This window comes from Podarcis vaucheri (assembly GCF_965113315.1).
Source record: "Podarcis vaucheri genome assembly, chromosome: 4".
In the NCBI taxonomy this organism is placed as follows: domain Eukaryota; kingdom Metazoa; phylum Chordata; class Lepidosauria; order Squamata; family Lacertidae; genus Podarcis; species Podarcis vaucheri.
The window spans coordinates 72208763-72233514 of NC_138762.1; the positions used below are offsets into that span (position 1 = coordinate 72208763).

At 42.2% G+C, this 24752-nt stretch overlaps 1 protein-coding gene across 1 annotated transcript in view; it reads left to right on the plus strand.

Moving 5' to 3' along the window:
- Positions 1–12511, plus strand: part of PUDP (pseudouridine 5'-phosphatase) — a 64003-nt gene extending 51492 nt beyond the window's left edge. Inside the window, exon 4 of the mRNA XM_082220161.1 lies at positions 10887–12511. Coding sequence (XP_082076287.1) covers positions 10887–11063 — 177 coding nt within the window. The 3' untranslated portion in view covers positions 11064–12511. The remainder of the gene's footprint in view (positions 1–10886) is intronic.
- Positions 12512–24752: the final 12241 nt, after the last annotated feature.

Below are 24752 nucleotides of genomic sequence, written 5' to 3' on the forward strand. Positions count from 1 at the left end.
GGTAGAAGACACTGAAGAAGCATTTTCTGACACTACACTGTACAGAAGTGTGCTAGGTAAGCTAAACTTCATTGCCAGATGTTCAAGACCTGACATTGCTGTTAGCTGTAATTTGCTAAGCAGACAAGTTAACAATCCTACTGTTAAGGATTGGAAAGCTCTGAAACGCATAGCACGCTATTTGAAAGGCACTATGCATTACAGACTGAGATTTAACAATCAGAAGTCTGGTGGTCTTGAGATTTTTGCAGATGCAAGTTTTGGAAGTGACACTACAGACAGGAAAAGTACGTCTGGAGTTTGCTACATGTACAATCAGAGTCTTTTTGATTGGTCATGCAAGAAGCAAACAACAATTAGCTTAAGTACTTGTGAAGCTGAACTGAATGCACTGTCTTATTCACTTAAGGATTGTGAATGGTTGTTACAATTGTGCAAAGACATGAAAATTCCTGTCAAATGTCCAATCCAGGTTTACCAGGACAACAAAGCATGTTTGGCTTTGCTGAATTCGGAAGGTTGTAAGCAAAGCACGAAGCACTTGCAGTTGAAGGTGCAACATGCTAGGGAACATATTCAGAAGGGACTCGTAACGGTGTCCTATATGCCAGGTAATGAAATTCCTGCTGATGTATTGTCCAAGATTGTATCAAGGGATCAACACTGTACCTATGTACAGAAGTTGGGTTTGTACTGATATTGTACGAACACGCTGCCCAGTGATGTTCACAGAAAGGGGGAGGATGTTAGTTTCAGCTCTCTTCACTGTGCAGCGAAGTGCTTGTCACGAGACAATGTTTACATTCCACAGTCAGAGTACTGTTGGGTTTTCACACGGGAATGGGAAGCTGGATGTGACGTACACTGGTTTCCTGTTTTTCACTGTTTCTCTCGGTGTTCTTCATTCCGAGAAGAAGGACGGTTGCTTCTCTGCTCCAGCAGAGGCAAGATGCATGTTTGTAATTTCTCAACAATGAACTGAAAATAAAGCAACTTTAAGCATGTGGCACGTACTGTTCATCATTCCGTTGTGCACAGGACTCTGCAATATCAAAAAATACAACCAGCGAGTGAATTTAAGACTATAGATTGAAAATCAAATACGTAATGGAAGGAGATATTTGATACTTATCAAAAGGATGGAGGGAAGTTCAGATTGTGTGTTGTTGTTTTTTTCGGATGTGTGGTTTTTCTTTTTTTTCTTTTTTTGTAATTTTTTCTCTGTATTTTCATATATGTCTGTTTTTTGTGTATAACTTTAATAAAAATGCATTAAAAAAAACCAAACAAGCTCTTTTGGGGCTGGGTTTTCCCAGCACAGAAAGAGCGTCCAAGTTTTCTTCCTTGCTTACAAAGCAAGTCTTGCTCAGAGTGCGGTCTCTGGAATGCTCTTGTGAGATTCTATGGGAACTCGGATGACCCTGTGAGATCTTGTGAGAGCATCCCCAAGCCTGCTTGGTATGCCAGCTCCAGAAAATAAGGATGCTCACATGGGGGCAGTTCTAAGGGGCACTTCAAGTATATGTGTTTTGGCATATATGCACCATGCCCTTGCATAAGATGCAATCATATTGTATTCAGTATACCAAAACCATTTCCCCCACCCATTCCCTGGCTTTACATTTACATTTCTAGGCATCTCCTATTGCTTTTTTCAAATTATGAAAAATAATAGCTGTTAATTGTAGCACTCAAGCAGGGCTAGATGAAATCCAGTTAAACTACTGCAGTATTCTTTCCCTCCACAGTGAAGAACAGCACTGAAAGCTAAGATTGTTCTTGATACTAGATATGAATAACTTGTCTAGAAAGCACTAAAATAAAATTAAAGAGTCAGATTACTAAGAAAGTAAGATTACTAAGAAAGTAAGATTGTTCTGTTTAAGAGTCTCTTTAGCCATTTATGAATGTCCCAACATCAACTTTTTCTCATTTTGTTTTCTGTACAGACATCCCATGCATCCCAGTGCTGGAAAGAGTTAGTATACAGCCTAGCAAAATATTTTTTTAAAGGAAAATAGTGTTTATAAATTGCTGTGGGAAGGAACTAACCTTGCTAGGTTTCACTAGTCATTTTTCCTTCCTTATATCCTCCTGCAGTTGTAAAATGGGAGGTACATAGCTACTAAATTAAATACCTATTTCCGAGTATGCTTTAGCTGCATAATATATACATTCAAACTCTGTCAATGGTCAGTGATTCTCTTTAGGATTTTACTCTAATTGTCTCACAACTTTATTACAGTGGACCCTCAAGTTATGTTACCTTCGGGTAACGTAACTTTCAGGTTGCGAACATGGCACACCCGGAAGTGTATACTTCCAGGTTTAGCTGCATGCGCAGAAGCATCCTATTGCACCGCGCATGTGCAGAAGCAGCACCTCATGTTGCAGACTTTTCAGGGTACGTAAGGATCCCCAGAACGAATTAGGCTTGTATCCAGAGGGTCCACTGTAATGTTATACTAAGATCTGTAATCAGTGGGTTTACATTCTTGCTTAATCAGTGGCCCTATTGTACTGTCACGTATTTTTCTTCTTTTATTTTTGTTGTAATTATTTTAGTTCCATTTCAGAATCAAATTCCATGTTTTAAAAACAGGTGTGGGGGATTGCCACTTGTCACCTGTGAGTGCCAGTGTGCCACCAGTATTTCCTGTGAGAGTTCTCAGTAAATATCATCTCAGAATTCACAGTTGCGTGAGAGACTGTTTGCTCCTGCTGAGGTCCCATTTGCACAGGCTCAGTCTCTTCCACATGTCTCAAACCTCTTTAAACATGCTCTCATTTCATTGGATGCTAAATCAGACACCCACCTCCCTTCCATTCTGAGCAAAGGCTGGGCGAATCAGTGCAGCAGTGGTTTATGTAGGCAACTTTTTGCTGCTAATGAAAAACAACAACCACAAACAGCATTTTGCTTTCTTGACTTTCTTCTGCTCTTTTTGACGTGGCAGCTGTTTTGTGTTACGCCACACCCGTAACACTTTCTTAAAATTCTAAATGTGCTCACTGGCCCAGAAAGCTTGGGGACTCCTACTTTAATCAATAGATGCTTTACTCGTGTCAGGGGTTCAGGAGCAGAGGCGAGGGCAAGGGAGGAAACAGAGAGCGAGGGGGAGGAGGCAGAAGAAAAGATGAGTGATGACGACGACCCGAGATCTCCGAGTCTTTCCAGTGAATCAGAAGATTCACAAAAAGGAGCACCAGTGGCCAGGGCAAGGGGGGAGACTAGGGGGACACCCCAGGAAGATAGAGCCAGAGGGGACTCAGAGGGGAGCAGTTGGAAATCGGGACCAGCGTCACCGCCAGAGAGCAGGGAAGAGGAAGGGCGCCAGGGATCAAGCGCTGGCAGCTCACAACAGGAGGGAGGGCACGAGTCAGGAGTGGCCACACCTCCATCGGGGAGCGAAGAGACGGTTAGACGGAAGGTGGAAGGTTGGGCGTGCGCGCCAAGTTCAAATGCGCAGGAAGGTGGCGCAGTAGGCAGCCCGGAAAGGGAGCCAGGTCCTAAAGCCCGGCGCAAGGAGACAGGAGGGTCCGGGGGGTCAGCGTCAGAAGAATCCCGGAAGGAAGAGACCCCGGGGGGCAGAGGGACCCAGAGGAGAACTGTCAGGCGGAAAAGGTGGAGCAGGGCTAGGATATTAAGTTGGTGCACAAGGGGCGGAGTCTCAGACGGAGCTTCGCCGATCTAAGCATAAGACGTAGAGTTGCACGCAGCAGCTTGAGAATGGAGACTGTAACTCAATAAAGACTTTTATTTAATGATCGCTGGCTAGCGTGATCCTCTGTGAGCTAGGATCTGGAAGCAACCCTGACAACTCGTTTTATAGCCCCACTAGATGTTGCATTTTCAACTGCAATAGAATCTGCTTTGGAGGTGGGAAGATTTTATCAACAAGAAAAACTCAGAACATATAGACTAGCCGAGAAAAAGATAGGCGGCTGTATACACACTTAAAGCACTCTGTCCTGAACCCCTGGCCTACCTGGCAGCAAGTCGGTATGCTAAATCCAAAGTTCAAAATCTGAGATTTGATCCAAAGTCAAAAGGTCAGGGAACAAGGTTCAGGGTCAGTTCAAGTAAACAAGTCTGAAGTCCAGCAGACAGGATACAGTTCAGAGTCAAACCTGAAACGCCTAACTTTTGTGTAGATTGAACGTTGTGGCACACAACAGGACTGGACAAATCTATGATAAAGTGTCAGGGATGGAATTAGCTGCTCAACACACCTTCTGTCTCCTCAAATTCTGTTCCAGGAAGCATTGGAGGTGCTGCAGTGGCAGCAGGGAGAATTGGCAGAACTTGTTCCCTCTCCATTCCAGTGACAGAAGCCTCAGTTGGAGCAAAGAACCAGTGTGGGGAAATATTTGATACCACATAATGATGCTCAATTGTCTTGGCTCTGTGCTTTGTTGTTATAAGAAAAAATGTTATTAGACCCAACGGTTATACTTACAATAGACAAAGGAGTCATCTTGGATTCAGGTACAGAGAAAGAAAACAACAACAAACAAAATATAAGTGTATCAGTCTTTTTGAGAGGCAAAGTGGCATTCCAGCTTGCACTCTTAATAACTGCTGGAGTATTCTCATATCCTTGGATTTAGTATATTAATAGGGAGGGGGAAAGGGCAGTTGGTCATCATTGTGAGTCCATTTTTTTTTAGTGACCTCTGCAAGACTCCCATCATTTGATTCAAAATACTGCTGGGATGTTGACAATAGGTGTCAGTACCAATAAAAACTGAAGGAAGATTAGGTACATTTATTTGTTGCAGCATTAAAACCACCGTAATTATGGGTCATTTTCCCAGCTTATTGGTAATTAAGTGTTTTAATTGCCTCCGGTTCCAAAGAATTAGTTAAGCTTTTCCATTATGCATATTGCATTCCACAGTCATTGTCGTTTTTCATACAATAAGCTTAATGACATCATGGAAGTCAATTAGATCTTTCAAGGGGACGTACTGAAGTATATTTATTTATACTGTGTGGATTAAAGAAAAAGTTTCTGAACAGCCTTGATAATGGTGTTTTGTGCAACGCAGAAGGATCTAAAGGCCAAGTATGTCAGAGTTGTTCCCTTTTCTGCTTTCTGAATGCAGTGGGAAATAGAAGAGTGTGGATTTATGTCTCAGACTAGCTAGATTGTTCACAAAGCCCACAGACAGGAGAGCTCTTCCAGAATTTTACAGCAGCTGTTCAGAGCCTAGCAATGTTGTTGGGTTCTTATTACTGGCAATACCAACAGTCAGTAGTCTCTGACTGAAAGAATATTAAGGCATTATCACAAGGAATTCTTCCGTTATTTCCAGGGGTGTTGGTAGGGAGGGTTGGCATTTGTAATTCAAATTAAAACCCTACATTACCCAGAATGTATGTTAATATTTTAAAATTAATATTTGCCAGTGGCTAATTTGAGATATTTTAAAAGCATTCTTAGTATCTCTTGTGAAAATGTCTTTAATCTTCAACTTGAAATGAAAACTAAGTAAGAGAATTTAGTGAAAATGAAAAGATGCTTTGTGAAGGGAGAAGTTAAGAAGTTGAAAAGAATTCATATTAGCAGATTGTAAGGTATTGTGTCTCAGGTGTATTTTTTAAAAAGACTTCTTTAGAAATCAATTTCATTTCATTGTTGTTCGCTGATATATTGATGGACACAAGAGGCCAGGCCCTAGATGGATAAGGCACAAATAAATGTGCTGTGTGCAGTTTTGGGGCTGATAACCACTGTTGGAATAGCTCAGTCAGTAGAGAATGAGTCTTAATCTCTGATTATTCTTAATCTCTGGGTTTTGGGTTCCAGCCCCATGTTGGACAAAAGATTATTGAATTGCAGAGTGTTGGACTAGTTGACCCTTGTGGTTCATTCCAGCCCTACAATTATATAACTCTACGACTCTATAGCATTTATATCCATTTAGATGCATACTTTTGAAACCTGATGATTAAGAAATGTGTCGGTATGGGTCTGGCCTTTTTCTTCTGTTTCTCATATTGTAATCTGAGCATGAACAAAAGAAGCACTTGTCCGAGAGTGCCAAGTTATGGCAGGGAACAGGAAATGCCTGGAGAAGAGATGTGATGGTCTTGGGTTCTGCTTAGAAACAGGTGACATTAAATAATTTCCTGAGAGTTTTGTCAACAGAGACTAATAGCAAGAGCACCTAGAGCACCCTTCTGCAACATGATGTCTTCCAGATGTTTTGGACTTCAACCTCCATCATAAGAGCATAAGAAGAACCTGCTGCATCCGGCCAGTGACCCATCTAGTCCAAAAACATCCTGTTTTCACAGTGGCCAACCAGATGCTTGTAGGAAACCTACAAGCACAAGAGCAATTTCGATAACTGGTATTCAGAGGCAGAACATAGTCCTCACCGCTAGTATCCATTGATAGCCTATTCCTCCATGAATTTTCCCAGTCCTCTTTTAAAGCCATCCAAGTTGGTGGCCATCATTGTCTCCTGTGGGAAGGGGCTCCACCATCCCTGACTGTTGGACACATTGGCCGGTGGCTGAAGGGAGCTGAAATTCAAATCTCAAAGGTACCAGATTGCGGAAGACTGGCTTAGATACTTGAGAGTTCCTGGGGAACACCTTAGCAAGACTGAACCTTGATAAGTCCATGTAAAAAGATTGGGCATTAAATAAAGTGGTTGTAAATAGTATGAGGACATCTCCATCCATATCCTTCAAACTTCACTTCTTTTATGCCTCTCTCGTTCCCCCTCAGCAGCTCCAGTTGTACTTTCCACAGGTTTTCTAGAAGTTGGGCTAAAACCATGTTTGAGCAATATGGGAGATATATATTTTATGGTCATGGCTGGGTCAGAAATTCATGCACCTTTTAAGTGAAACTCTGCCATACTATGGCTTGATTAAGTAGACATAGCCACCATATGGTAACCACTGGTGGGGCAGGGGGAGCACACCGCCCCAGCACCATTGGGGAGGGGGGTACCATCGCAGCTGCCCCCCCCCCGGACATGCACCGTGCACCCCCCACTGCGCCGGACCACGCAGCTTCACCACTGATGGTAACCTCACCAACTGGAGGATAAAGTATTATTTCCAAAGATGGTGAACTAAAATCCTCTTTATTCTCTATTCAGTATCTTTGGCTGTTTGGAGTGCATGCTTCTAAATTCCTTTGTGCTTTTCTGATTAGCCACCTCCTTGGTATGTTTCATTACTTAAAGCCATGTCCTTGTATTTTCGACATGTGCTCAGATTTGTATTGCCAGCCAAACTCAGAGACAAGTCAGTATTGAGTCGTCCTCAAAGTTTGCATGGAAATTCATCAGTTTTGATTTGCAAAATTCTGTTTCCCCTAGTGTCGCTGCCAGGAATCACCCTTATACTTTAAAATCAAATAGATTTATAGCTGCAGTTTTGTTTAACTGTATGCTTCTGTTCCCAGTTACTGAGCATATTCTACTCCTAGTTTGAACCTCTGGAAATTTTAGACCTGGGTGGTAGAAGCAAAGCTTCCTTCCTTCCTTCCAACATGTTTACATGAGCACAAGCTTAAGGGCCAGATTCTAGCTGGATAGACTCTGATATGCATCCAGCTTAGAGGAATTGAATTTTGTCCAGTGCTGCCCCTGCCTTATTATGGTCTGCAAATGAACAGATTGCTGCATCCCTACAGCAGGCTGCACAATCACTGGAGCTAGGTTGTTGCAGGTTCACCTGTGATACAGCATTCATGAAAACAGAAGATTCATTGTGCCGTGGCTTTGTAGACGCATAAGGAATCTTTTAATGGCAGGGGGCATGATTGTTCCTTCAGACATCCTATTACCCGTTTATCAATGCCGTTCAGAAGTGTGGCTTCCCTGTTGGGGAGAATGCTTGCCCCGAATACATATGGATTCTAATCAGTGTCCCAGATGTCCTCTTCCTTTTCTCCAAGAATTTTTTATATGAATAATTAGTCACAATGGGGACAATTTACAGTCTGCAAGGAAAACACTTCTTACATTTATTCACAAAGGAGTCAATTTAAAGTCTGTGAGGGAAATGCCGTGTTTCTTAATTTTGATCCAGGACTAAAATACTTTCATGTATCAGTATTTTGCATCCTTAAGGGTACTGTTGACTGTGCCACATTAGGCTGCGGAAAGGAAAAGGCAAATAGAGTTATCAATGAGAACAGAACACCCTTTTAGCAATGCACAGATACAGACAAACATCCCACCAAACCACTAAATGGGCAAGCTTGAATTCTAGATGTTGGTTTGATTACTAATTTATTAAGGAATTCAGTATTTAAGGGAATATTATAAAGCTTTTAGAAACTTCCTCATTTAAGTGAAATTAATTACTGCTTAATATATTACACCTTCCTGTACTGACATATTTAACACCTGACATAATTAATTTGCTCTATAAAATCAATGTGAGGCGAACCACCAGAGTTCCTTAGATGCCTTCTGAACAAGGTTATCAATTTATCTATCATCTCATGCATTACTTGCCTTCCAACTAGGAGCTCAGAGCAGTGTACTTGGAGCTAGCCTATTTTTCTCAGCAGCCCTGCACAATAGGTAAGGCTGAGGGATGCTGACTATAGATGTTCAAAGCGTTCGTGCATGCCCCCCCCCCCAGTTTGCTTTCTCTTTTTGTGCTGTTTTCTTGCAAGCACTGAAACCAGAATTGGGAAACTGAAACCAATGCCCCCCCCCCAACAAAAATTCATTTCAACACATGAAGAAATGGTTTCTGATGGACTTCTACATCTTATGCAAACCTTCCACAAGATGGTTGACCAAATGCATTTGTTGGTTTCTATTATATATTTTTTCAGAAAATCAGAAGAAAAATAGGCACTGAAATTTTGTCGCATTGAGATGAAACGTCTATTAATATGGAATGTTTTGCTTCAGATTGTAATATGCAATGGTAGCTAAACTGTTGTATTAAAAAACCATAAGTATGTACTAGGTTTACTGAAATATTTGCCTTGCATTTTCAATTTATAAATTCAGAGTTAGCACTTAAATTGTTTTATTCTGACCTTTTATTTCTACAGTTCTAACGCATCATTTGAGACAAACTGTAGACCAAGAGATTCTGTTCTCTTATGGTGATATAAATCTCCAATATTTACAACTCAACTGAAGGGGGAGGATACAGAACAGTGATATTTTAGTAACAAAATGAGCTCATTTAATTTTCACAATACAGGTCTGATGTGTATTTATTGCTTAATAAAGAATTGGTTCCCTATTAAAGAATAAGAATGACTGAAATAAAATGTTGTGTCATCCCCCCCCCTTAAAATTTGTATCTGGTTGAGAACTGAGGAATACATAAGCAAACGAATAAGAAATATTTCGGCTATAATGTTCTTGTTTTGTAATGACAACAATAATGCACAGTTCTAGCCACAGCACTGCAATAATGTTTTGTGAAATAGCTGCTTGTCTTGCTGGATCAAATGTTTTTATGGTGAAATCTGTCATAATTGTCCATGGACACCATTGAGTGTGGAGGCTGCAGTCAGAGTCAGCAACGTAATTGGCACAAGAGCCTGTAGAGAAATGGGTCAGGGCTTCTGACTGTTAACCAGAAGGTTGGTGGTTTGAGCCCACCCAGGGATAGCTGTGGGCAGTGGCGTAGCGTGGGGGTGCAGGGGGGGCCGGCCGCACCGGGCGCAACATCTGGGGGTTAGGGTTAGGGGGCACAAATCCACAGGTTAGGGGGCGCAAATCCACAGGTTAGGGGGCGCAAATTACTTGCCTTGCCCCGGGTGCTGACAACCCACGCTACGCCACTGGCTGTGGGCAGGATTGCCATATTGCAGCTGGTTGGGCTAGATGACCCTTAAGGTCCTTCCATCTCTACAATTCTATAAGGAACTGGCATGTAGGCACATTAGTGAGGTATGTAGGAACTGGCATGCTGGCATATTAGTGAGCTTTGAAGGAAACTGTTTACCCAAATGAGTCTTAAGGACTTTACTCGCTGCCTTTCCCTGCTTCTGCTGGAACATTGCCTGCAGCTGAGAACAGAAGGAGAGCCTGTTGGATTGGGCCGATGGCCCCTCTAGTCCTGCATCCTGTTCTAACGATGACCAGCCACATTCCTTTGAGAAATCTATAAGCAGGACCTGAGCACAACATCACTATCCCCTCCTACAATTTTCAGCCACTGATATTCGAAAACATGCTGCCTCTGACCATGAAGGCAAAGCTTAGCCATCATGACTAGTAGCCAATGATAGCTTTATGCTCCATGATTTTGTCCAATCCTCTTTTAAAGCCATCCAAGTGGGTGGCCATCATTACGACTGCATTCAGACACCATTTTCCCAATGTTTCCTTAGCGGATAATTTCCATTTCTGGAAATCTGGAAAGTTTAGTTCTCGTTTCCATGTTAATTGTTTCCCAAAGGAATCTGTTTGCAACCCATTTAAGAAGGAAAATTGCAGGATGAAATTGGGGGCAGTATCTTGGCATATAGTTCTTTCCTGCCATTTTCATGGGTGAATCATAGGGAAAGAAGAAGCACAGAAAAGGAAGTGGTGACTTTTTGAATGATGTCTGCTTTTGTGTCACACTACGGCCACTAAACGTTAATGAAATTAAGTATGACATTGCGGTATGTTGATCAAAAAGCCACAGTTCCACAATTCAACAGGCAATTCCATAGGTTAAATATGCACTTGTGTGAAGAAGTCTCTTTTGGTGTATATGCATATGTTTAAAAATGCATTCTTAAACTACCGGCATTTTCTAAGTAAAGTATTCCCCGAAGACTGTAAAAAAATGTCTATATGACCTAGGAATTAAAGCCAAATAATTTCATTTGCTGGATATACGCAGAATCAATTTTCTGATTATGGTACTCTGTTTTCTTTCTACTTCTCAGTGTCTTGTCTTTGAAGATGCCCCCAATGGAGTCAAGGCATCACTGACAGCGGGAATGCAAGTGGTGATGATTCCAGATGAAAACCTGAACAAAGATCTTACGAAAGAAGCAACTCTAGTACTCAAGTCAATGGCTGATTTCAAACCAGAATTGTTTGGTTTACCACCATTTGATTGAGAATAGTTTAACTTTTAAAACATTTTAATTTAGCCATATTGATTTCAGGAAAAAAAGGCTTTTTAGATTATTGTAAACATGTGTTCCACTTTTATTATTAGACTTTACTGAAAATCTCCTTTATTTAAATTGCACAGGTGGAAAGATTGTACACCAGACCCCTTGAAACATATATCCACTTAGATGGGAACTCAAAAGGCCCACCCAGTACTAAACACAGGAGGTAGATTTTCATAGGGATTGCAGCATATCAGCTGTGATCGCAAAGAAATGTATCCGACCCAGACAGCAGTTAGCCTTAGGCACAAAGCTCTCATTGGTGCCAGTCATTGGGATCTTGAAAATCCTCATAGGCCTTCATGGAGTTAGGGATTGACTGAGCAACTATTTCCATTTTGTTTAGGTCTCATTGGCACTCAGTTATTGGTCTAGCCCATCTGTTCAGACTCATTCTGTCCCATTGTGTGCTCTTTTTACATTAAGTGCACATTTTTCAGTGCTCTTCATCTGTAAAATATGCAGTTTGTACACATCTTTTACATAAATTATGTATTTTTGTGCACAGAAAATGTATTGCAAAATCTGGAGAAGTGCATAATCTGACCGGGCATTCCGATCCACCCGCAAGCTCAGGTGTGTCAGGTTGGGTTGGACCATTCCAAAAAACAAAACAAGAAACCAAATCAATTACTCCCTCATCCCTAAAAGCAGTATAAGGAAAAGCAGTATATGCAGGCTCCTTTACTGTCTCTAAATGGGCCTTGAATTCTGTCTTGGTTTTTTTCTGCCTTGCTTGAAATTCCGCATTTCTATAATGTTCTGGCTCATCTTGATTGGGGGATATCATGTACTATGATACAAAATCTGTTGCAAAATTCTTACTTGCCTGGATCAAAGCCAGACAAACAGGTTGTAAGACTGCAGGCAGGACTCTGCTAATTTGAGCGTTTCTTTCAAAGTAATTGTTTTAGTTGTGTGGTTATAATTCCTTTATACAGTTGCTACCAGCCCAACAGAATATTCTCTAGTTGTTGTCTTTGCTTGCACAGACTGGCCATGTTCTTTTGCTGTTCTGTTTTTATTTTCATTGTGCTCTTTCCTTTCCCAGCAGTGCCAATGGTAGAGAAAGTGTCTCTTGCTAGCTTCAGAATCCCTCTGCTAAGTGCCAAAACAGTTCTATTTCTCCTCCTCCCTGTTTATCTTGATTAACCTTATTTGGTGACTTCGTGATTGCATCATTTGTTCAGATTCAGTTTGCTGGGTGATGTTTTCATTGTTGCCTTTTCTGACGCTTTGATCAGAACTGCACCATCCTCACATGTCTTGAGATGGCATCTGCAATGTTGCCCATGGAAAACAGAATTGTATCTACCTAGCACTGACCCATATTCAAATTCTTTATCAGGAAAAAGCAAATTATTGGATTTAAATAAATTCTGCTAATCAAAGTGTTTGCAATTTTTTCTTTTCTTTTCTGTAATTCCATTTCTGCTATCCTGGAGAGAATAAACAGTGAACCAGGTAGAGTGGTGAGGGGCACTTCCTGGATATCCTGCTCTGGCTTCTTAAAAGTTCACCTGATACCACCCACATGTTCTCAAGCTTATTGCTAAAGAAAAGGAGGCATTTTTTTTTAAAGAGGGGGGAAGGATTGTGGATTTTATGATGTTACAATATTGTGCCTTATACCAAATCACAAAGTGTGATCACCTCAACTGAAAACTTATACCTAAAGTACCCTAAAGCTTATACATTTGTTTTTTCACCTACATGATTATAGGCTACTTGGTCAGTACTATTTGGAGAGAGTCTTTAAAGACTCCCTCAAGGCAAATCTAAAAAAAAATGTACCGTATTTTTCGCTCTGTAAAACGCACCAGACCACAAGACACACCTGGTTTTTGGAGGAGGAAAACAAGAAAAAAAATATTCTGAATTTCAGAAGCCAGAGCAGCAAGAGGGATCGCAGCGCAGTGAAAGCAGCAATCCCTCCTGCTGTTCTGGCTTCTGGGATAGCTGCGCAGCCTGCATTCACTCAATAAGACGCACACACATTTTCCCTTACTTTTTAGGAGGGAAAAAGTGAGTCTTATAGAGCAAAAAATGTGGTACTTTAAACACCGACAATTGGGAAACACTGGTCTGCAAGCACTCCAGTTGGAGGATAGCCTTTACCAAAAGTGTCATGGGCTTTGAAGAAGCACAAACTCAGGATGTAAGGGACAAACGTACTAAGAGGAAGGCACGCTTGGCAAACCCTCACTGTGATCAACTCCCACCCAGAAACCTATGTCCCCACTGTGGAAGGACATGCGGATCCAGAATTGGCCTGCACAGTCTCTTATGGACTCACTGTTAAAACCATGTTCATGGAAGGCAATCCTACTCAGCTACGAGTGATCGCCAAAGAAGAAGAAGACTATTTGGAATGGTGCACCCAATGCCACTCTGAGTCCACAGAGCTGAGATTTGTAGCACAGTGAAACTCAAGTGTTATCCATTAGACCAGTGGTTCCCAAACCTTTTAAGTGGTCTTACTAATTTTTCTGTTCGTTGCAGCAATTATAGCACACTGTGCTAGATGCTGTATGATTTAACACTATTTTTACACCCATAATATGGACCACTTGAATGAAGCTCCTGCACTAGGCTGTAGTTCAGGAGGATGTATCTTGAGTGCTATTTTTATAGAAAAAAAGGGTGCTGGAACTCACCATGAACACCTCCCTTGTTCTCTTATAATAGCAATGGCTGCCACCTCAGAGATGCTAGAACTGAGTTCTTGTGAGTTCCATCTTGGGGGGGGGGAGTCCTGGGTATCTTCATGTTGGAATGTTTTGTACTGCTTGATGCTTAATGGACATCAGTCCCTCAGTTTTTCAGAAATTCTTGAATTCAAATTTTCTTTTGGGCCCATTAACCATGCATTACCTAGGACAATTTGCCTTTAATGGAGCTATTTATATCACACCTTTATGTAGCTATTTATATAGCTTTACACAGCCTTCTGCATCTTAATTCCTCCAAGTCTGGTAAAGACTCTCCTCCCTGAAAGAGAGGGGAGGGGTTGTGGTCGGGAGCCCGAGCTCCGCCTGGCAGGGGGCGTAGCCCCCTGCCTCCTGCTCACCTGGCTGGCGCTCACGCCCCCTCGGTGGCCATCCAACCAGGTGCCGCGGAGGGGGCGTGTTCAGCAGCTTTTTGCTGCAGCGCCAGCCTTTCCCCGGCCTCATTCCCTCGTCGTCGCCGCTGCGTGAAGTCAGGAGTCAGGAGGTCTCCGCAAGCAGAAGCCAGGGAAGTATTCTGGGTCGCGTGGTTTATTCGCTAGGCAGAGTTGAGGGTGTGAGTTTAGGGGGTGAGTGTTTTTCAGTACGAGTTTAGCCTGTCCGTTTCCCCTGCTTTTCCCTGGGCTTTGCAGCGGCTCCTTGTTATTCTGTGTCTCCGTTTCGGTGATCGCCCGCCCAACAGCTGACGCGCGCGTTCGGCTTCCCCAGTGTTCTTCTCTCTCCCTTCCCACCCTCTTTCCCATTCCCTCCAAAGAGGGGTGACCTTAGGGGTAGCGTCACTTTTGAGCGGGGTGTGTGAGCGTCCGCTGATTTGTGTGTGTCCGCTAATTGAACATTGGGAAGCCCAGAGCTGGGGCGGAAGTTTAAGAGTGTAAAAGGACGTCGCCGGGGGGTTTTCTCCCTGCAGCGGTAGAATTAAGTTCTGTTCACGCGGCTTTGAGTGACTAAATTTCAATTCGCCGTGCAATTCTTGCTGCCCACGTGCGATAGCCCACGTGTGGCTGCCGCGGCTACCGTGCGAGATTTCTGCGGCTCCTCCTCACCTGGCTTGGGGGATCCCCGTCATCGCAGCCTACCAAGGCTGCTGCCCACGTGCTTTGGCCTCACGGGGCTCCTCACTGTTGGTGGCCTTGTTGATAACGCTTGCCTTATCCGGCGCTTGCCTTATCCGGCGGGTCCTTCCTTTCTGTATTTCTGGCCATTTTTGTGTTGCGCTTCTCCGCCCCCCCCCAATCTGGCTGGCTGTAATTTCGCTCTCCTTCGCTTGGCTGGCAGGTATTTGTTGTTACCTAGTATCTTCTCCTCTTGCTGTTGACCTATAACGCGGAAGAGAAGGTTGTTTTTCTTGTTGGTTTAAAGCAGCGGAGCTGGGTGCGCTCCCCATGTGCTAGCCAAACCCAGCAAGTTTTGCGTTCCCCCCCTCTTTTCTTGGGGCTAGTTCGTGAGTCTTTGTTTAGTTTAAAAGGGGATCAGTGGTTTCTGTGTTGCTGGGGGCCTCCTATTTCACCTAGTTTCAATCCTTTTAAATGCTTTGAGCCCTTTCCCCCTTTTCTCCCCCCCCCTTTTCTTTTGTTGTTGTTAAAGGCTGGTTGGCTTAGATCCAAAGGTGCTTGCTTATTTCCTGGTCTGCCCTGCCGTTGTTTAAAAGGTGTTTGCTTATGTAAAAGGTGCTTGCTTATTTCGGTCTGCCTTTCGGTTGCTTAAAAGGTGCTGGCTTATTTCCTGGTCTGCCCTGCCGTTGTTTAAAAGGTGTTTGCGTATTTCCTGGTCTACCATTCTGGCGTTTAAGGGTGTTTGCTTATTTCCTTGTATGCCCTGCTGTTGTTAAAGGTGTTTGCTTATTTACTGGTCTGCCTTTCTGTTGTTTAAAGGGGACCCCGTTAGGGGGTTGCATAAAAACGCGGTTAGGCATTGGAATAATGTGTTGTGGTGTGTCGAAGTGCTAGGTACGGCCATCGCCTATGCCTTCAATTCTGTAGGGGTATTCCGTTAAAGGAATCTGGGGGTCGTGTATTCCGTCCGATGCCTGCTTGGCGGGAGGCCTTGGCACGTCCCTCGGTGACAACAGGGGTGAGCCTATAGTCGGATTAGCATCGACAGGCTCCATCTACTGGTGAATAACCCACTTGCTTCGATCCAATGCCTAAGCCAATACCTTTTCCATTGCTGTAATCAATAAAGTTGTGGCCTTTTCTTGCCCATTAACCATATTTCACGTGTCCTAGTGTCTTTATTCCCCTACACGGGGGTCGGGTCCTCGAACCACAATGGAATCCTTTGCAATGTGTGCATCCATACCGTTTTCAACTGAGGAGGGTCCTTTCAGATCTGCTAGGTGCAAGAATGCAAAGAAAGTCACCCCTTGCTCCTAACTTCACATCCTGAAGGAAAAAGAAGTACTCACAGCCCTAAGAACACTCCTGTTTTTTAAACAAGGCTGCATTTAGGAAGTGGCATGCAAAACAGCACCTTCTTTGCAGCATAGAATAAAGAAGTACACCTGAAATGGAGAATGTGAGTTGAAAAAGCCTCAGTGAAAAAGAAACATCCCTTAAATAGGTTCTATTGTTTCATAGTATTATTGTACAATCTTAAGGATTTCCTAAGTGCGGCCAGTCCCAAAAGCAAGGTTTTCAGTCAGTACTGATGGGCAGCTTGAGTTCATGCTGGGCTGCAAATGAAGAATGGAAAGAATTGGGAGTACGGTCGTACCTTGGTTTTCAAGCAGCTTAGTTCTCAAACATTTCGGCTCCCAAATGCCGCAAACCTGTAAGTGACTGTTCTGGTTTGCGAACTATTTTTGGAAGCCGAACACCAACGGGGCTTCTGCAGCTTCCAATTGGATGTAGGAACTTCCTGCAGCCAATCAGAAGCCACGCTTTTATTTTCAAACATTTGGGAAGTTGAACGGACTTCCGGAACGGATTACGTTCAGCTTCCAAGGTACGACTGTACACGCAAGTGGACTGCTAATTCTTTCCTTTGAATTTGGGTTATCTGACACCATGGTGATGTCAGGTGATTGGAGGTGGGAGGCCCAAGCCACCTACAAAAGAGGTCTGTGGTGGGGGATGAGGGCGTGAGCTCAGGATGTGGCCTGCTGGCTGTATTCTGTTCCCTACCCCTGATACAGGTGACGAAATCCTGCCTCTTCTGCCCCCCGTACAAATTTGCTTTCTTATGGAATAGTGGACCTTTCTTACTGATATTAAAATACAGTGGTACCTCGGTTTAAGAACAGTCCTGTTTACGAACTATTCAGTTTATGAACTCCACAAAACTGGAAGTAGTGTTCCTGTTTGTGAACTTTACCTCGGTCTACAAACAGAAGCTGAACAGTGGAAGGGCACCGGTGGCAGGAGGCCTCATTAGGGAAAGCGCAGATTTGGGGAAAGAACAGATTTGGTTTAAGAACGGACTTCAGAAATGGATTAAGTTTGTTAACCGAGGTACCACTGTAATTTTATAATCCTAATGTCCTTCCCAGTAGTAATTATCCACAATCTGATTATTCCAACAAAACAGTCTTTGAGTTCCTCAAAAGATTCTCTCTCTCTCTCTCTCTCTCTCTCTCTCTCTCTCTCTCTCTCTTTCTTTCTCTTTCTTTCTCATCCCCCGACACATCCTAATCAATTGGGAACAATTCTTGTTCACTGTATGTGACCAGCTAAGTATTTGCAAGGCTGATTTCACATAGAGGGATTCTTGTTTTAGCCAATATTATTTCAAAGAAAGCATTCCACTCAAATTTCAACTTTTTGTGTTGCCAGACACAGGAATTGAATCACACTTTTCATCCATTAGCAAATGTCACTATCTGGAGAAAGCTTTCAAGTGTAAAACAGGTGCCTCTTGGGATCCCTTTCCTCCAGAATTGCTTGAGTCCAACTGGGGACTTATTAAGTGGAACAAACTCTAATAAGTCAGAATTAATAACTTTTTCAAAGTATATTTACTATTTACTATGACTGGAATGCAACAGCCAGGGCATGTCTCATTTATGAACTTTTCCCAAAGGAATGATTACAAAGGTATTGTAAATCTTTAGCAAATACATTCTCAATTTGTTAAATATTAGTTGTTACACACAAGAATTGCAAGGTCACCACCATACACTGCCTACAGTCAGTGTGTTCTGAATTGACCCTTGAAATGTAACAATAACTTCTTTCTTCCCTAACATGATACACATGACAGGTATGAGGAAATCTCTTCTACCGTCGTACCTTGTTTTGTAGCTGGGATCTGTTCCGGAACCCCGGCCACTAGCCAAAAAGTACACAGGGCAAAGCACTGTGTCTGCGAACGCGCGGAGTGGTTTGCACTTTTACGCATGTGTGAAGCGCAGTTTAGCACTTCTGCGCATGTGCAAGCAGCAAACGGAAGTAACCCGTTCCGGTAGTTCCAGGTTTACTGTGAACGCTAGACAAGGCGGACGTTCGCGGAGGTATTACTTTACTTGGAGCTATCTCTTACTCTGTTCTTTATAAGCTAATTATTTATATAACTCCGTAATCAAATTCAAAGGCAGTTTACAATATTTTATTAGGTTTTCCTTAAAGGTCATGATGTGTGGAGCACAGTTTGTGGAGCACAATCTAGGGGGGAAATGGATTCATTACTTGGGCATTTGAGAATCTTCTGAATAAATTCTCAATGAACCTGACCTTCAGACCTCTCAGCATACTCATTCACATAAGGGTGACAGCCTCATAAAATTAGAAATGGTGTCACTTCTGCTTATACATATGATATAGTCTAGAGCAGGGCTGGGGAACCTGCGGCCCCCAATGTTAGTTGGCGTTCAGCATCCATCAACACCACTCAACAGAGTCAATAGTGGTAATGGGAATTGTAGTTCAACAACATCTGGAGGGCCACAGATTCCACCATTCCTGGTCTAGGGGGTCATATTGGGAAAGGGGTTTCTGTCCGTTGCCTTTCAACAGAAAACCCCCCTGAACGTTGTAGGGCTTGGCAGTTCCTCTGCTCTACTTTCTGCTCTGTTAAATAGTTGTGAGAAATTGGCACCCAAAGAATAGCTTCTATGTGAGAAGACTAATAATATTGTTGGCCTTAAGATACAAGAGTGGGCATGCAATAGGTTAAGATGCAGCCAACACAAGACCATCCCTGACAAGCTCATAATGATTACGATGATGATTGTGGGCTGCTCTGTACTATAATCTCTTGTATCAACAGAGAAACCTAATCCTATTAAAGCCTGTGGATCCAAACCCGACCTGTGAATCCAGATGGCAAGCAAACACATTGCCCATATGTTTGATTTCACTACTTTTCCATGAAAAAATCTTTCAGAGAATGAGCTGCCAGTTACAGCGAAACATTGGGGAGTTATTCTCTAGGAAGATTCTACCTTGACACATGGAAACCTGTAATATTTCATAAACTAGCTTTTACGAAAGGAGTGTCATCACCACATATATATTTTCTACCTCCATGAAAATGTGGGGCCAGGGCAGGGATAGACACTACATTCTAAGTCCAGGTGCTCCAAAATGTTTGCAGCGAAGGAGCCACACAGCATATTAGCTACAGAATCTAGTTTTCTGCAGGTAATCCCATTCCTTGTGCAGGAACTTAAATAACGTCTGAGACCCTCCTGGTGGTCCCTGTGTAGGGCGAAGTATGTAGTGAGGGGGTCTGGAAAAGGGCCTTTTTGGTTATGGCTCCACTTCTGTGAAATTCTCTCTCCACCAAGGTATCTCTGGACTCATATAGACACACATATAAATTATATATATTCTCATAGGAGGAGTGGGGGGTGAAGATTTGCTAATTGATTTATTTTCACAGATACATACAGAAGTGAGGAACTTTTCTTGAGTAGCCAGTCATCTTCACAATTCTGTTGAACTGCAATTAATGATTTTTAGGTTTTAAACTGCTGTACAACTGCCATGATATTTTATGAGGGATGGTCTATAAATACTTTTATAAATAAAAGTAATGCAGCATTTTTCTGTTTGTTGGAGTTGCAGAACTGTGGTGCTTTTTAAAAGTCATACTTGATTTTAATTGTATTATATTTTTATTGATGTAAACCAGTGTTGGCCTTATTAGCGAAGGGCAATATATAAAACTTAGTGATTTAATTAAATAGTTTGCTGCCAGGGGTCCCTTCTAATTCTATTCTATTCTAATTCTATTCTTAAATAGTGTATTACAATGGCTTTACACTGGATTAAAGCCCTGATCTTTCAGGTCTGAGGTCCACACTCCAACCATTACATCACACTGCCTCACACTGGTTGCAGAGTTTGTGTATGGTGCCCAGACAGTTTCTCTGGTTTGCAAATGTGACCTATAGGCACAGAAAGGTTTCTGCCCCCCTGAGGGTGATGTGCTGAGTTTGGAAGTGGGAAAACCAGGTTAAAATCCCTTAAAGCATAGTTGGTGGCCTTGGGCATGGATCAGTTTCTTTCCACTCACATCATTGCAGAATTGAAATGCTCCTCTCCTAGTGTCTTCTTGAAGGATCAGGCTGAAGCAGGCCATCAAAACGCCTCTTGAGTTGCGACGGGGATTCCCACCCCCAGCTGCTCCACCCGGAAGCGTAAGGGCTGCCAGTAAAAGCAGATGAGTTTGCCCGCCACTGTTCTGAACCAAGCTCGTCAATTGTAGGACAAGAGTTCAACAGCTAGACTCAGAATTTAATTTCATATTTCAAAAGAAATGGCAAGGAAGGAATCCTGAAGGGAGTCATCTAAAGGTCAGAACCATATATATACTTTTACCACTGAACCATCAGTGATGAGGTGGGGGTTGAGGATCTTCTTGTTCATTCTTCGAGAGCCTGCCTTTCTGGGAAAATAGCATTTAGAAATCACAGCAGACAGTTGCCACCGCTTTCTTCCCATCTAGGCTTCACTGGCTTATATTGCTAGGTATTTGCTTCAGTTATGAAGTAGAGCAGGGCTGGAAAGTAAGCAAGTTATCCCACCCCCATTCCACAACAGCCCATCTTCCACCAATACTACCCCAATCTGAAATTAAGTTTGCAAAAAGCAAGAAAAGAGTGATGAGGACCAAATTATGGCTTGAAATATAGACCATATAGATTTTGAATTAAAATATTTTTTAAATAAAAATATTTTCTGTATCTATATGCTTTGAACCATATGTTCAAAGTTGCATCATTAATGAGTTACTGTTAGGGAGACTGGGAATTCTTTGGAAGTACAATATTTCTAAGCAGAATAGATGTACTAATCATTTTGGAGCATTATGGATTTGGGTTTTTTCTCTTGGCACAGGAAGGGAGGGCTATTATGTAAAGGCATGCTTTTAGGGTGTGTGTTCAGGTTGAAATCTAATTATATGTCTCCATTTTTATTTTTTATTTTTTTGGGCGGAGAGGGGTAGAAAGATGAGTAAAAGGGAGCTTGTACAATGAGCTAAAATGCACCTGAGCTGTAATCTAAATTGCTTGTCCTGTATCATATGATAGCCTCCCATATGATAACCTTTTGGAACATGCAGGGCAATTATGTCTTCAAGCCTCTCCACTGATGCCATGGGCAATATCCAGAACACTGTCTGTGGCCATGAGTGATGTGCTGCACTGGGTTATTGACTTTCCGAAGTTTGACTGAAACAGCAGAAATTTGCAGGCTGTGACATGTAGTCATTCTTCTACATATAAACATTCCCAACAGGCTTCAAGCATGGAAGTGAGAGACAAGAATTTTGGAACATGAGATGCTACTTTTAATATTTCATTTATCTTTGATTCTGTGCCGATTCAATAGGAAGGGCTATTTGCCAGTTTATGCTATTTTAACATCATCTGAATTGGTAATGTGATGATTGCTGGTTGGTGGGTTGTGAAGTTCACATGAGACCTTTCTATTGGGACTCTAACTACCTGTTCATCAAACCTTGGTGGCCGTGATGTGCCTTTCTGAAGACACAGACAGATACATTGAAGGCAGCAGAAAATGTATGCAGGTAAATGACCCCCACTCCTCCAAAAAATCCCGTGGAAGCTGCATAGCTGAGCACACATACTGCACCGCATTCTCATTTAAAGTTCTAAATGAACCGTCTGAGAACATCCTGTGAATTTGCTACCCTCTAGGGAGGACTTCAGGTTCTTTAGACTAATTGATGATTTATGAGACGTATGAAACATACATAGTGCATTATATCTGTGACGGATTAGCTTTTTCATCACTAATGATCCTTCTGCCTGGGCTAACAGCTGAGGTTTGTCATTGAATATATTCAGAGGAAGGGAGAAATGCAATGCAGATCATAAGGAATGAATAAGAGAGTTGGGAGAAATGTGTTCAATAAATAGGAATAACAGCTGCAAAACGAGAGACGCAAAAACAAATAAACAAACTCCAAAATAAGTGCTGCCAACTTGTAAGAGGCGTACTTATGAATATGGAAACAAAAACTCAAGATTGCTTGCTAATAGATGTAGAAAAAAGAAATCAGAAACAAAAGTACATAGAATCACAAAAAAAGATGGTAGCAAAACATTTTCATCAAAAGATATATGTTCTGAATGTTCTGCTTTTTATTTCAATCATTATACTTCACATAGTCAAAATAGTTAAGACAATCAATTCTTAGCAGACTTATCTCTGGCAACTTAGTCAAAGTTGTCAGCAGTGAACAACAATTTCTTGATAGCCCTATTTACCTAAAAGAAATTGAGGCCACCTTTAAAAACCTGAAACTACACAAAACCCCTTGACCTGATAGTTTTAGCTCCGGATTCTACAAAAGATTCAAGGATATATTAATGCCTTACATACTCCATCTCTTTAATGATAGATTAAAAGAAACTCAATTCCCAGAACCTGGTTTTTCTCTAGAATAGGTACTATACTTATAAAGTCCTCAAAAAGATGTTATCCTTTCAACCATCAAGAAGGATGATTACAAGGATAATTACAAATCAGGATTACAAGATATTTATTTTTCTGCTAGCCAATCGTATAAAACACTTCTTGAAGAAATCGGTTGCCCTGCATGAGGCTGGCTTTGTTTCACGGCAATACATAATGGACCCAATTAGATATTGTTAAATGTCATTGAAAATAGAAAAGAAAAAAAAGGGTCCTCTATGACAGACATTCTCAAGGCCTTTGACTGCCTTGAGTGGAATTATTTAGATACCAGGGTGTATTGATAACAAGAAATCTCAGTAAGTTGTATCGTTAAAATTACCCCCTAGTCTGGCAAACAAGATCTTAGGTGGGGTAAAATCACTTTTGCTCTCTTACCATAGTCAAATTGACAATTCCTCCAAAGCTAATGTACCTATTCCAAACCTTTCCAGTCTGCTTTGTTTTTAAAACTGAATGGAAAATATAACAACAGACAAGCAAAACTTGTAAGAGGCCTTGAATATTGCCTTGACTTCAGCTATCTTCATATTATAGGTCTCTGTACTCTTGAGTCACCATAGACAGAGGTTGTTCTATGGCACATACCTAAAGTTGCATAAGTGGTTGACAACTGTGAATAAATATGAGCTTGTAAAACTTTATATTTTAGTAAGCATGGAAGAAATAATGGCCCTTCAAGATCAATAGGACAGAGAGAATGGAGTAGTATGCTTACAAACCGTGTTTCCATGATGACGATTGTGCTGTTATCTACCTACATGAATGTAGGTGCCTCCACTAGCTCTTATTGTTGGTTAAGATTCCTTGTCCTCATGTGTTATTTTGCTTTGCTTTTATTTGGAAGTCTCTGTGAAATAATTTTAAGAGTGTGCTTCAAAGGCTAATATGAGTCATCTCCACCTTCTTATACACAATCATGTGAACTTATCAGCACCCATGCTTGAGCGCAGAAGCCAAGTAACCTATCCCTTGTCTTGCCAATCAAATCACAGGTACATGATATCAAGAGGTTTCATCAAGGACACTTTGCAGGATTTCAGAGAAGATTTTCTCTTATACTTTTCATCAGGACCCCAAAGGTGTTGGCTAAACTGAAACAAATAGTGACTCTACGGCATATAGGACTCCAAGATCTCCAAGTCTACCTCACGGGTTATCTCACAGAAATGTAATTTGCCACATCCACATTTAAGTTATGTTGGAGTCGTGGTGGTGGAAATGAAGTTGCTCGGTTTATTAGCTATCACATCATCTGATGCTTTTTCATAACTTACAATAGGGAAGATGAGGAAAGGAATAGTGAAGAGAGTGTTCAAGAGATTTTGCAACTTCTGGAGCAGAATTTATTTTTGTCTTTATTTGCAGGTGCAGGAGCCCCCCCCCCCCTTTCTAGCTGGAAAAATGGTGTGAAATAAGCCTGCTGGGGATGCGGGTGGCACTGTGGTCTAAACCACAGAGCCTAGGGCTTGCCAATCAGAAGGTCAGTGGTTCGAATCCCTGTGACAGGGTGAGCTCCTGTTGCTTGGTCCCAGCTCCTGCCCACCTAGCAGTTCAAAAAAGCACGTCAAAGTGCAAGTAGATAGAGAGGTACGACTGCAGTGGGAAGGTAAACGCCGTTTCCGTGCACTGCTCTGGTTCGCCAGAAGCGGCTTAGTCATGCTGGCCACATGACCCGGAAGCTGTCTGCGGACAAACCCCGGCTCCCTTGGCCTATAGAGTGAGATGAGTGCCGCAACCCCAGAGTCGTCCGTGACTAGACCTAACGGTCAGGGGTACCTTTACCTTTACCTTTAAGCCTGCTTCACGTGTTAGGGTTCTTCTATGAACGTTCAAAAAAATGTGTGGACTACAGCAATGTTCTTGCCATCTTTTGATTGATACATACATCTGCAGTGCATGCCTGTACATTTGATGGGTTCCACATGAAATGGATGAAAGGATAAACCTGCTATTGGTTATGGGTGAAGAAAGAAGATGTCCTGGGAAGTAATTATTGGCTCTGTAGTCAAGATAAGGAGGGG